The following is a 13497-nucleotide window of genomic DNA, read 5'->3' as shown; positions in this document are numbered from 1 at the left end:
TTAGCTTCTTAACTTTGCGTTTTGAGCGTGACCTTCTCGGGCGTGTTATCAACCATTTTGAAAGGTCTCTGTAGCTTTCCATTGACACCTTCTGACGGCAAAACAACCATTATTTTCATATCGTAACGTTTTTGTAAGGCTTTAAAGTGCTTTGTACGAAAAATGTAAACTTTGGAAAAGATGAGCCGGCTTTTGTAAAAAAACCTACTAGCCTTTTTGCAACGTTAATCAGATGACGGCTTTTGAGCTGAAGTTAGAATACGTGTCATACTTGAGCTTTAAGAGAACAACTTACAAGTTATCTCATCTTACCAAATGAAGTGAGTGCTTTAAAAAAGTCCAATTCAGCAAGACAAGTTTTGCAAGACAGCAACCTTTAAAATTTGCAGGCCTCATTTTTTCGTGTTCGAACATGTATTTTTGGAAAATACTTAACAAGTTAATATCTGAGATTTCAAGCGATCCAAGGGTGTCTTATAGTTTAACGGGTATAATTTTCTGTCTCAAATTGCAAAGTAGTTGACACGTACAGAAAACCTTCAGTATTTTCCATTGACACGATGAAGAACAAAATACAAGAAGCGAATCACAATGAAATTTTGTTTTTTTTTGTTTGAGTCAAACCAAATCACGCAACAAAAGATACTCGAGAGGCCTTGCAGTGAAATGGATAAGGAAAACCTTAATTCCATCCTGAATCCAATATGGCGTGCAGCTTTCCATTCAATACAAGGTTCATTCACAATTTCGCACACATTGGTTCGTTTTTGAAATGTCATCAAATCAATCATTGGTTTGTTAAGAATGATTTAATAGCAACGTATGCTACATTGGCATGGATTACTTGAATGAAAATAAAGTTATCAAATGACCCATTGGTAGCCTTATATAGATCTCACTTTAGCACTATGTGCAACTCTGAGCTGCCGAAGGCTGTTCTTTGGATGGCCTTCGAATTCGATTTAAATTCAAAGCGCTTGAAGGATATTGTTTTTCTTACAGGCCGAAAGAGATGAGCTGGGCGGGATTAAAAAGAATCTTGAACCTCTCGAGCGGTCTCTCAATGACTTGGATGCGATTCATCTCATTGATATGATGAGAGATGAGATCAAGACGGAAGTATGGAAGTTGGAACATTGTGGAACAAACTTCATCCGACGTCAATATATTTTTCATCCTTACGTCTGCAACGACGGCCACACTTTCAAAACAGAATGTCACTGAATCAGAGATCGACTTTCATTGCCGAACTAAAATCTCACAAACTATATCTGGCTCATAACAAGGTAAATAAAGTAACCGGAAGATAAATCCTTCAACATTCCTGAGAAATTGCACCTTTCAGTTGAGCTTGATAGAAAGCGCCGAACATTAAGGCTCCTTTGCCATTGACCTCGTCATAGTTTTTGATCAATTTTGTTATTCTTGGGAAGTATTCTTTCCAAATTGGAAGATCCGATAAGTCAAATGCTTCAGTGGCCTGAATGGTGCTGAAAGTGGCAACAAAGGCCAGATCAGCAAGTGTTAAGTTTTGTGTTCCAGCTGCATATCCAGTTGCTCTGATCATATCCTCGGCCCAAAGCAGGGATTGGTGGGCCCTTTCCAAATCTTTCTTCGGTGGCTCAATCCCTTTCATCATTTTTGAGTGCTGTGGAAAAAAGAAGGCAATTTGATGTTTTTGAAAGGTTGGCAAGAAAATACATTCAAAAGTTGCGTTATTCAACTCTCTAGCTCGATAAGAGGCAAACAAAGTATTAGAAAGCATGAAATAAATTGTATAATAATAAAACAAACCATTAATAGCCACTAAAAATTCACAGTACGATAGTTCACTTAAAACTCTGTTATTTGTTTTGATCTTTCGTCTTCGGCGGAAGAAAAATGTTTTAAATCATGAAAACTTCTTAAAGATGCCCCTATGAAAGTGAAATTGTTGCTTACTTATGTTGACTATTTGATTGAAAATGGTTGATACCTTAACTAGTGTTAACATTTTCCTTGATGCCACAACTACATTTAACTCGGGCATAGAATTGCCGTTGTCTCAACTTGGATGGAGCAGGTAGAGTCATTATGACATCAGTGTAAACGCATGTGATTTTCGGCTTTCATGTTCTGTGGTTCTTCAGTTCCAACCCCCAGACGGCCTTGCTGTTTTATCCATTTATTTCATTTTTGTAGAACTTACTAAGAAAATGAATCGGGAGCAACAATGTTGGTTCAATAGTCTCTAAGACCTTAAAAAGAAATAATTCTGTTCGGCAATCCCATGTGACGCAACCTTGCATGTGTTGAGTTGTGAACAGGGATGCAAACATTTGGGTCCGAAACAGTTTTCTTAGCAAGTCTGCAGACTTTCAAGTCTTAATTTATACTCCTGGGACACTCCTTTATTGTGTAAGTGGAGGCTAGACAAATAGCACTTTTACTAAATGTTTGCATCACTAAATGAGATTTCGTGAAGGGTGATAGCCAACCTTCCTAAGTAACTAGATTATTATCATCATAAAACTATTGAATTTGAAAATCACTTTGCCCTGTTTACTATCTTGCTAAGTTCCAAAAGAAATCTCAAATGTAGTTGCAATTTCTTTTTCGAAACTCTCAATTTCCATTTCTCTTGTTTTTTAAACGCTTCGGTTGATGATACTCATTTCTTCGCCTTTGTGCATGCATAATGCCTTTTTTCCAGCATCAAGTAGGTAACATGCAATTCTTGGAATGGAATATCATCACTCTTACGTAACAACTTCGATGGCTTGCAAAAAGTGAACCCATGTCGAAAAAGAGCCTTTGATCTACGATTGCTCTGGTCTTGGGATCTTTGGGATATAGTTGTCCGCTTTCATCATATTTATTTGCTAAGTAGGTGGCGATGGCCCGGCTCTCACCCATTGATAGATCCTCATCAACAATGAAGGGGACGTTGTGAAACGGGTTTATCTGGACGGAATTGGACATGAGCTGGATGAGAAAAGATTAAGCAAAAGTGTTATGTCATCTTACTGCTAAAAATTCAGATGCTAAGTGCTCTCCTTGAGCGAGGTTCACGGAATTCAATTGATAGGGAACCCCAATAGTTTCCAAGACCATATGAACTAAGCGACAAGGCGATGAAGGTTGCGCCGAATAAAACTGCAACACCATTTTGTTCGAAACGTGAGAAAATGTGATCTAGTGAAAAATCAAAACCCACACAGCGTAAGATTTGAGCGAATTAACTCCCATTTGTGATGAAATTAAAGATTGACTAACCGCTGAGGAGATAAAGGAAATGGATAAAAAATGATTTCAAAAACTCCTACACTACTCTACAAAAAAGCTATTAAGTTGGTGGGAAATGGAGAAAAATGTTGGATATTGCGTGTCTTTTTCTAGTAATTTGACAATTAGCAATTTCCTGCTATTTCCTTGCCACATGCTTTTTCCCAAAAGTGTCGGTGGAGAAAGTGGAGTGAGTTAAATAGTCCATGAAAAACGTCAAAGCTTTTCCTTTGGCAAAGAGAAATGATTAAAACTTACTTATGCATACAGACGAAGATTCCCTTTGATTCGAGCACTTTTTGTGCAGGAGGCTGTTTGCGAATAATGATTTCCGACGCGAGAAATAAGTCGAATGCCTTTTCAAGATTTGCAATTATATCTCAAAACAAATATACACAATGTCCATATTCAAATTGACCAATCTCAAGCCCGAGTCGGTGGCCTAACACTTTATTTCCAACACGTTCCATGTCCGAGTATCGCATAAGTTAGCTTATAAAAAATCATAGCTTCGATTTGTACCATTGTCCCATGGCCGTGGCTCCGGCACCATTGGCCTTCTCGTAGTTCTTGATTTCTCCTTTGACCTTTTCAAACCAAGCATTCAACTCTGCAAAACCAGACACGTCGAATGAACCAGTCTCCACCAAAGTACTGAAGGAGGCGATGAAGGCTAAATCGGCTAGAGTTAAGGAATCGGTTCCAGCGGCGTAGCCGCTCTTCTTGATCATGTCATTGACCCAACCGAGAACCTCCTTGAGCTTATCCTTGGCTCCTGATTCAGGGTCCTTGCCCTCGAACATCTTTGGGTACTAGAAAAGGATCAAAACTGACGTCAGTCTCAAAAGTGACCATATGCAAACTGCTAGACTCCGACACTCACGATAATATCACCAATGGCTTTGTAAAACACGCCCATATCAAAGTAGAGCCGTTGATCGACCACAGCCCGAACCTTGGGATCGACGGGATAGAGCTTGGAATCCTTGCCGTAAGCGTTGGCCAAATAGGTGGCAATGGCTCGACTCTCATTCATGGCAAAGTCGCCATCCACGAGTGTGGGAATGTTGTGTTGAGGATTGATTTTCAAGTACTCGGGCTTCATTTGGTCACCAGCCATCAAGTCAATGGTCTTGTATTCGTAAGGAACTTCCAAGACCTCCAAAGTCATGGCCACAATTCGGCATGGGGCAGAAGCAGACATTCCATAGAGTTCGACCGGCATTTTGGCGATGAAATTGTTGTAGCTGGCAAGTGTGATATCTATGTCGCGGTTGTTCGGCGAAATGCAAAACTAAGACTGATTGTTGCGCGGAGTCTCGAGCAAAAGTAGAAATCGTCTCCATGAGAGCCGGCAAGCAAGCCCTCACGCCCAGCCACACGTACTCTAACGTACTCAAACGTGGACTTGTGTAACTCGTCCAGCCATGATGGGGTTTTCAATCCCATCATGCTGCTTAGAGTTGTTCATCGGATCTGAAAGATTCGGATCAGCTTGACTAACTATTTTTGGATTCGGATTGGGAATGGAAAATGTCGCATTGGGTTCGGATCCGATCCAAGTCCAAGATTATAAATTATAAATATATGTTAGTTTTGAGAATGGTTTCTTTCACAACTCTCTAGATGTGAGGGAAATCAAAGAACATCAAAATTAAAATCTGTGCATGGATCTACTATCTTTAGAGTTATCACAATTGTGTGGCAATCCCACACAACTAAAGAAACCCAATCAGTCAATACTAGGGGAAAAGGAAATTAGAATTCTTCAACATATCAAGCCTTTAAATTAACAACTGTTGCGCCATTTTGATGACAGACTTATAGTCAATAGAACTACAATTGAAGCAAATGACATAAAGACAAGTTATGCTATTCTATTAGTGTTACAAAAAATGACATTATTGCAACAGAAAAATTATATTCTGACAAAGGCAACTTCACTCAGTCTCATCATTTGAAAACATACAAGTGACAAAAAGCACATTTAGTTAAAGGTAGTTGAGTTCTTATTAAGTCAATGTCGGATTAAGCAAATATATCTCGGATTTGGATCCGAGAAAAATTTCGGATTCGGATTCGTTCGTATTGGGCAGAGCTCTCGGATTCGGATTCTGTCGGATTGGGAAAGAATTCTCGGATTTGGATTACAAAAAATCACTTCGGATCGGATTCGGAGACCCTTTCGGATCCGATGCACAGCTCTAATGCCGATCCATCCTGCTGCGCGTACTTGATCGGACAATACCTGTAGCCACATCGGACCAACACGGAAAATGAGCACAGAGTAAAGCCACAGATCTGTGAGTAAAGCTCTTGAAGTTGATATCAGTGCTGCCAGACGGCATATTTTCCTGCCAAAATAGTGTACATCTGGCATATTCAGAACCCCTCTGGCTTGTGAAAATTGAACATGGCATATCTTTCGGATCTGGCATGGTTTCTGGCATATTGTGGTAGTTTATTGGCAAGATTTTCAAACTTAACAAATGCTCAGCCAAATGGATCACTTGACATTCCATATTTGTTGCCCTGCCTTGATTGCTAATAGTGCAATATTTCCCCTCTTTGACGCCCATCAATGTCGAATACCTTTTTTATCATGATTATGGCTATCATTCTCTAATCTGTGCTAAATCATGTTCTCCAACTGCACCAAGACTGTTACAACTAAATGTTTTTTCCGACTAGGTCTTGACTAAACCTTCTGCAGGTGGTATTTTTTATTGCTAGAGAATTGAGTTTCTGATATAGTTTAGACCCCTCTGGCGTTGTGAATTCAATTCTAACATACGTTTGGATATATTATGGCTATTCTGCCAGTAATTGTTACATTTACTCACAAATTAGTTTCCTAGAGCAAGAGAGGTCCCTGGTTCAAATCCCCTCCCCAATCTTTCTCCAAGGAAACTTTTAAACGCTAACCACTCCCACTGACAGAGAACCAAACAGATCACAGACATGAATGTGCGTAACAAAATTTGGAAGTGGACGATGTGATGGCTGGCTTTGTTGGCCGGGCGAGGCTCGCTCCTCTGACCTAAAAACCCCAAACAAAAAACAATTACATTGAGTTACTTAGAATAACGAATTTGGGGTTGCTCATTTGCTGATCTGTTTCCACAAATTGTGGGGTATTGTTCATTGTAATTTCAACTGACTTAATTAATTAAGAATCGTGTAACAATCCTAAGCAGTAAACTTTTTTTTTTAATTTGGATGGAATTGTTAAGAAAACAATGTTTAATTTTTTTTCGGTTCCTAAGGGGTAGCGTTTCTCCCCTTTTAAGATTTTGATCGATACCTTTTACCGCTCCCCCTAAGCGCATAACACTCAAAGGGCGTGAAAGCATGCTCTAAATCATTGAAGTCTTGCTTCATTATGGCGATTCAAGCTAAATTAGAATCACGACCTCCACGTGTTGCAGAAAGTTCGCGAACATGGGATGCTCTTTTTTTCCTCGGGCACTGTTTTCTGACGTTTTCCGATTTCCACAGCATGTTTAGGCATATTTTAAGAACTATTCTGGCATGGTCGGAGTACATGGACATGACAGCACTGGTAGTAATTCACTTGACACCTTCATTGCTGACAGATGAGATGAATTCCCTATTGGGACATTTAGGCAAGCGCTGGTACCAGCAAATAAACTTGCCTGCCAATGCCAGTGATACAAAATTGGCATTTCAAACTGGTTTTATCGAACCTGACCTTTCCTCATGTATCAATGCGAAAGAAGGGTCAGCTTCTCAAAAACATAGTTGAAGCCCCAAACTTGCATCACTGACATTGGTACCAGCAAACAAAACGAACCTGCCAGAGCTTGCCTAAACGTCCCCATATGATAGAGTAAAAAATTATAAATCATGATCTATCATCATATTGGCAATGCATGACGCTGATAAATTATGCACCCACAATAGATAGAGTGATTCAGATGTTTTAAGAGTTCATTTCAAACCAATATATGAGATGACCCAACCATGGACTTAACATTTTTCACTAAGCAAAAAACCTCTTAGAGTAAGGTTAGCAAAAGATGTATCTTATTTCACATCAACTGAGGGATCCTGACGAATCTCACTCCCTTGAAAACTGTGAAAATGAGGGCGTTAGGCAAGCGTTTGGCAAGCCCCTGGCCTCAAAAAGCAAGAAGTGTAAGCCATCACTACATTCTCAATCCGACCGATGAGCTTGCAAGGCACGGTGCAATGTTGGGCCAAAACGTTTGATTTTGAGATCAAGACATTTGAAGACGCTTTTAGCATTGGTTAGATGTTTTTGCAAAAAGTGGTATCGTTTTAGATACTTCACAGGTAAAAAAGTATAATGCACCTAAAAAGAGACGTAATGGCCAAAAGTTACAAAACTTACCTTATAGTTTACAACGGCATTTCAAGGGAAAAAATGAAAAAAAAACATATTCAACAGGTGCTGGAGTATGTTTCTATGAGTGGCTCAAAGTTCATCAAACATTTTGCAAAATGAGTGTTGCCTCAAATTGTAAGATTTTTCATCATGCTTTTAAGGACAATTTCAGCAAAACATATTCCTGGGATAGTTTTGAAAATGGAGGATTGGTGAGAGAACCTTCTTTAAACAGAATAAAACCACAAAAATGAAATGCGCACAAGTTTCGTGAAATTGTCGTTGAATTGTAATAAAAGTGATTGATTAATGGAAAAAAATCCATTCCCGAAACCAAACCAGCACATCATCCAACTTTTCATTTTTTGTTGCTTGTCCGTCTCTTGGTATGATTGTTGTCCAAGAATTAACTAATTGTTTTTTCCACATTTCATCCTTCAGACACATTCTGTAACTTTTTTCCCGGTGAATTGACTCAGAAATGCGCGAAGTTTTGCAAAATATCAAACCGATGCCGGAAGTACCTTTGAATGTCTTTTGATTTCAAAATCAGCTACATCCACCCCAAACAGCACCGTGTTGCTACAGTATTTTGAAGTGAGGCTAGAGATAGCGGACGTTCACTGTGACCTTTCAAATGTCCAGCATGTTTCTTTCTTTGCGAACCATCATCAAAGACCTGCAGTTTAGAAACTTTACAAATACCCATGTGATCACGATCATGAATGTATATTAAATCAAAATTCATTCCTCCCTAGGTGCACCTGCGAAGGTGCACTTTACGTAAACATAAAAATGCTTGTACTCTAGGGGCCACAGAAAATAATTTGATGCTAGCGTCAGTTGGAAAGATGGCACTCCCTTAGTGATTGAAGTGATATTCAGGCTTCAATTGAAATGAGAACATAATATTCTCTGGAAGCTTTGGACTGATCCTCCCTGGATTGCATGCAACACCCACTCTGAAATTAATTTCGGAGACTTCATTTCAAACGAGGAGTGAAAAAAAGGAACCGGCTTTTCGTTGTAGGTCTTTGGGGAGTTAGTTGGGGTGGAGGTAATTGCCAAGAGAATCCTAAGGCGGCTTTAAACTACACTGGAAAACCAGGATTGAATCCGGTTTGAGGATGGAAGAGAGGACTACTGTTGGCACGATTCCAGCAGAAGACTCGAGTTTTTCACTGTACTCAAGTCGAACAAAAAGACTCGTATTGCGAAATTTAAAACAAAGAATGAGTTTTTTCCACAAATTTTGACATGATTCTATTAGAAAGGACTCACACTCGAGTCTGGACTAACCTCAGCACTAGTCCGACTTCCATCCTCAAACCGGATTCAATCTCGGTTTTCCATCCTAGTGTAAAGCCGCCCTAAGACACGTGGGTATTCGCTTAAAACGATTTCTACAATCGAAAGTTATTGAAAAAAGACGCAAACTGTATGTCATGTTCTTGTGGGATTTGACCTTGGAAGAAATGAATTATTTTTATATCTAGAGTTTGGACAGTAAAGTGGGTGTGTCATGTTAAGGATTTGCAGTTTTCTTTAGACGACCTTCTTGGATCTTGGCCCAAGTGAATCCTTACTTCTACAACGTTACGGTTATCAGAATAGGATAAAGCTTCCAGAATACGAGTAACAAAAAAATTGATAAATTGAATATGATTTCATTGTAATTCGATGGGACATAATGTCATTTGCCAGCGCAATAATCTGCTTATGCGTGTCTTTAGAATGAAATGAAGGCCAACAATTATCAAGCCTTTGAATTTTGGGTCAAGGTCTATGGAACTTTATATGTCATCTCTCATATTCCACCGCTATGCAATGCCTGAATTTCTTACCCGTGCATGTTGAAATACCATTATGTTGATAATTATATGGTATATCTCAAAATTTCGAATAGAATCAAGGAAACAAAAGTATCAAATATAAATGCCAAATAACTTGGAACAACAGATCCTTCACCATGCATGGATATTGCTAAGTTGAGATCCACAGGCGAATTGTTTCCGATCTTGAACGAAAATACTTGATTTGGAAAAGTTTTTAAATGTGAGTGATTTGGCATATCTAAGCACAAAGTATGAAAACAATAATTGTATTCGTAATTATGTCATTACATCGCATGATCAAACATTCCGGCAGCGCTGATTGCCTAAGTGAGAGATAGTCCGTTGTTGCTTGTTGAATTGAAGATAAGCCGTGAATTCATGTGTTACTCAATTGATGCGATCAGTCATGCACAAAATTAAGCCGAATTGAAGCGATTTGCAAACTAACTGGCAAGCATCTGCCAAAAAAGTCCGAGAGGTTCCATTCATGAAATTGATACCATTCTCTGAAGGAAAAAAAACAGTTTGTAAAAAAATGACTAATAGTGTGCAAAATAATGAAGTCCATCTGTGTTCGACTCATTGGATTACGTTTTTAGATTACATACAGTTGTGGTTTTTTTTTTCTATTCGATACGGTGTATAAGCGTTATTGATCTGATGAGCAGAGACTATGATTCAATGCCGCTGAAGTCAAATAAATAATAGAAAAGGCAACGAAGCCCATAATGTCTGAAATCCTCGGACTTGGAACTTTGACTCGTTTACCAAACCTCTCTTTTCTCTTTCGTCGCTGTCAGACTTTACAAAAGTGATGTTATGAACCAATTCAGAATCATGCAGAGATGTAACTTTGGTTCAATCTAGATTCCGGAAACTTGCAGAGATTGTTATGCTGTAGAGTCATGTCAACGATATGTCGTAGTTCCGTTGCGAAAAATGAACATGTTTTAAAGTGGAAAGAAAGTGTGAGACGTAAAGTAAGTCTTTGGGACCAAAAAAAACGCAAAAACTACAGTTTTGGCACCTACTATAAATCCAAAGCTTTAAGTCAAGATTTTGATTCAATTACTCTTGAGACAGTCATCACAAACAAGTGCTCCCTAACAAGCCGTACATACGGTATTTTGTCATGGAAATATCATCAAAGCTTTGTTATTGCAGTTTTTTGCGTATGCTTCTGATCAACAGTATCATTACATCATTTCAAGACCTGGGTTTCAATTTGGTTATCATCTGCTGACAGTAAATTGAGCTTTTGTGCAACATCAGTCGATTAAAAGGGGAAAAGACACTATTTTTGATTATTTTTGAAGGTATTTGTTAAATCTAATCCTCCTATTCAAACCTGTACTACTTAATCATCAATCAGTTCGGTGTGAGAAGGTATAACATTTGTGGACAGGAAGGGGCTTTTTCAATTGGTCTCAAGTCTGTCCTTCATCATATTTGACGAAGAGAATGTAATAGACCAGAAATTAAATCAAAAACAAAGTTTCATCCATCTACGAGTCTTATTGAATACTCAGGGTCCGTCAGGGACCGAGAGTAATCTGAAAGGATATGATTACCAATGGGAATCAAGGTGTGCCTGTCTTGATGTTCGTACTTCTCTTTGGATTGCTGCTCCAGAATTGAACAGCTGATTGGCTCTGGCAGGGAATGTGTCTTTGTTTGGGTACGTTGAAACTGAACATCAATCAAGGTAGACGAAAAATCCCCGCTCGGATCGGCCTTTGTATGCCAAGAATTGATCAGAAATAGTGACACAAGCTTCATCATTCATCTCATCAGTAACAGTAGGATCAAACGCTGATGTTATAGTTGTGGTCAGAAATACCCCAACGAATTGTACTAAAAAACATGGATGTAATCTGGCCTCACCACCTCTCATCGATCTGTCCTTCTCTAGGCCTTCACACCAAAATGACTCCTCGATCATTCATTCGGACGCCCATGAAGCAGTGATTCCTGGGGAAGGAGTGCAAGTACAAGATCTCGTACTTGACTGAATGTATCTCAACCAAAGTATTATTCTATTTGGGAGCCATGCATCCCAAAGATTGTGATTTTGTACACCACTTGAACACGAGCCAAGCTCAATGCGAGTTCGTCCAAAACAATCCGGATTGCCAATCTGACGGAGGATTCATCGACTACATTGATTTCTATTTCTGCTCTGAGAGCCACCATCAATACTTGGCCCTTGCGGCCTTTGTTCTTTGGATTCTGGTGCTTTTTGTCGCTTTGGCCACGAGTGCGGATGATTTTTTCTGCCCCAATCTGGCCGTTATTTCCCGGACTCTGAGGTAAAGCCAGTCAAGCCAGCAAGAAAACCAGCCGTGGTCAAGAAACACTTTTTTTTCCTTCCAGACTGTCCCATAATATCGCTGGTGTGACCATATTGGCCTTTGGCAATGGAGCCCCGGATATCTTTTCCTCATTGGCGGGAATTTCCCAAGCTCGACCCGAGCTTGTTTTGGGTGAACTCTTTGGAGCCGGAGTCTTCGTGACCACAGTGGTGTCGGGGGCCACTTGTATCACCAAACCGTTCAAGTTGATGGAAAGGCCGTTCCTCCGGGATGTGATTTTCTACCTTGGAGCTGGATTTTGGGCTTTTTGGATATTCTATAGGTAAGGAAAAGAAGTACCCGTATGAAGAATGGACGGTTCCGTCACTACGCATTTGACCTTTGTTCTCCAATAAAGTATATGATTTTCTTCCTTTCCAGCGGAAAGATTCATTTGTACGAGGCCCTAGGGTTCCTAGGACTTTACTTGGTATACATAGTCGTGGTTTTGGTTGGCAGACTCGTCCATCACCGACAGAGAAGGTCGGAAAGTTTGCTCCGAGCCAATCATCTCTTTGAGGATTCTTCGGAATCCTCGTCCAATTCGAATTTAAACATATTCATTCCAAACGAAACTCTCATCGAAGACCCACCTGTCACTGAAGATGACGAACTTGAGAACCAAGATGATTCCGAAATTCCCAACACGGAAATCCTCGCACGCCCAAACCCCAGCCCTTCATTGAGTAATATCGAAGACCCACATGAACCGCAGGAGCCTTATATGAAGTTTTACAAGGCGTTCCTTCCCATGGATATGGGGCTTTTGCGTTCGGGAGAAGTATCCATTGTCCGAAAAATTTGGGAAGTGGTGCGAAGCCCCGTTGTATTCCTGTTGAACCTCACCGTTCCCGTGGTCAATGACGATCTGGAAGATGGTAGTTGGTGTCAGCATATGGCCATCATTCAATGCCTGATTGCTCCCCAATTCGTGATATTCGCCGTTTCAGTGGCCTTCACGCCCATATTTCAGAGTGTGAACTTATGGGAGCTCATGATCATGATAGGCCAAGCTTTGGCCATCTTCATCCTATGCACATCATCACCGAACTATCCTCCCCGATACCACGCCTTATTGGCGTATGTTGGCTTTGGCGTGTCCGTGATTTGGATTTACCTGATTGCCAACGAGATCGTGTCCTTGCTTAAGACCGTGGGCGTCCTCTTTGGCCTTTCCGATGCTATTCTGGGCCTGACCGTTTTGGCTTGGGGCAACTCTATCGGTGATTTGATAACCAATACGAGCATGGCCAAACAAGGCTATCCTCGTATGGGTTACTCCGCTTGTTTTGGAGGCCCTTTGTTCAATCTGCTCCTGGGAATTGGAATTCCCTTCACCAAAGCCTTGATTCAGAATGGCAACCGACCAATATCTTTGGAATTTAATCCCATGGTCATGGTTTTGTCAGCGTCTTTAGGAGTCGCGCTCCTAACGTCATTCGTCATGATGCCTTTGTCAAAATTTAGAGCCTCAAGGACCCACGGATTTGTCCTGATTGGACTCTACCTAGCTTTACTCACGGCGGCTATTTTTGTCGAATTCAAAGTGACCTATTAGTTTCATACTAATGAACATGTATTATTAACAGAAGCGTCGCAAAAGAGAATATACATTCTATATCGAGTATTGATGTTTTTCAGTTTCCAAAATGAAGAGCTGATAACAAACTCTGGATCT

The 13497-nt window shown here is 40.1% G+C and overlaps 3 protein-coding genes across 7 annotated transcripts; 1 reads left to right on the top strand and 2 right to left on the bottom strand.

The window, feature by feature from the left end:
* Positions 1-1144: 1144 nt before the first annotated feature.
* On the bottom strand, positions 1145-3304 carry LOC131879401 (glutathione S-transferase 1-1-like). Its single transcript, XM_059225714.1, has 3 exons — positions 3007-3304; positions 2743-2943; positions 1145-1648 (listed from the first exon to the last, which is right to left on the bottom strand). The coding sequence occupies exons 1-3, from the start codon at positions 3145-3147 to the stop codon at positions 1316-1318; spliced, it is 675 nt and encodes a 224-aa protein (XP_059081697.1). The 5' UTR covers positions 3148-3304; the 3' UTR covers positions 1145-1315.
* Positions 3305-3698: 394 nt separating this feature from the next.
* On the bottom strand, positions 3699-4589 carry LOC131879403 (glutathione S-transferase 1-like). Its single transcript, XM_059225717.1, has 2 exons — positions 4148-4589; positions 3699-4076 (listed from the first exon to the last, which is right to left on the bottom strand). Exons 1-2 carry the CDS (start codon positions 4487-4489, stop codon positions 3768-3770), a joined length of 651 nt encoding a protein of 216 aa, XP_059081700.1. The 5' UTR covers positions 4490-4589; the 3' UTR covers positions 3699-3767.
* A 6433-nt stretch (positions 4590-11022) lies between these two features.
* LOC131879396 (mitochondrial sodium/calcium exchanger protein-like) lies at positions 11023-13444 on the top strand. 5 transcript variants are annotated; one of them, XM_059225710.1, is made up of 4 exons: positions 11023-11146; positions 11381-11777; positions 11842-12102; positions 12201-13444. In XM_059225710.1, the coding sequence occupies exons 2-4, from the start codon at positions 11518-11520 to the stop codon at positions 13375-13377; spliced, it is 1698 nt and encodes a 565-aa protein (XP_059081693.1). In that variant the 5' UTR covers positions 11023-11146; positions 11381-11517; the 3' UTR covers positions 13378-13444. The 5 variants fall into 5 exon arrangements, with proteins under 5 accessions (XP_059081693.1, XP_059081690.1, XP_059081692.1 ...); XM_059225707.1 differs by having other exon boundaries at positions 11128-11267; XM_059225709.1 differs by lacking the exon at positions 11023-11146 and adding an exon at positions 11152-11173.
* Positions 13445-13497: the final 53 nt, after the last annotated feature.

This window comes from Tigriopus californicus, chromosome 4, assembly GCF_007210705.1.
Source record: "Tigriopus californicus strain San Diego chromosome 4, Tcal_SD_v2.1, whole genome shotgun sequence".
Lineage (NCBI taxonomy): Eukaryota > Metazoa > Arthropoda > Copepoda > Harpacticoida > Harpacticidae > Tigriopus > Tigriopus californicus.
Note: the sequence above shows the minus strand (reverse complement) of the source record. Positions and strands in the feature narration are given on the sequence as shown.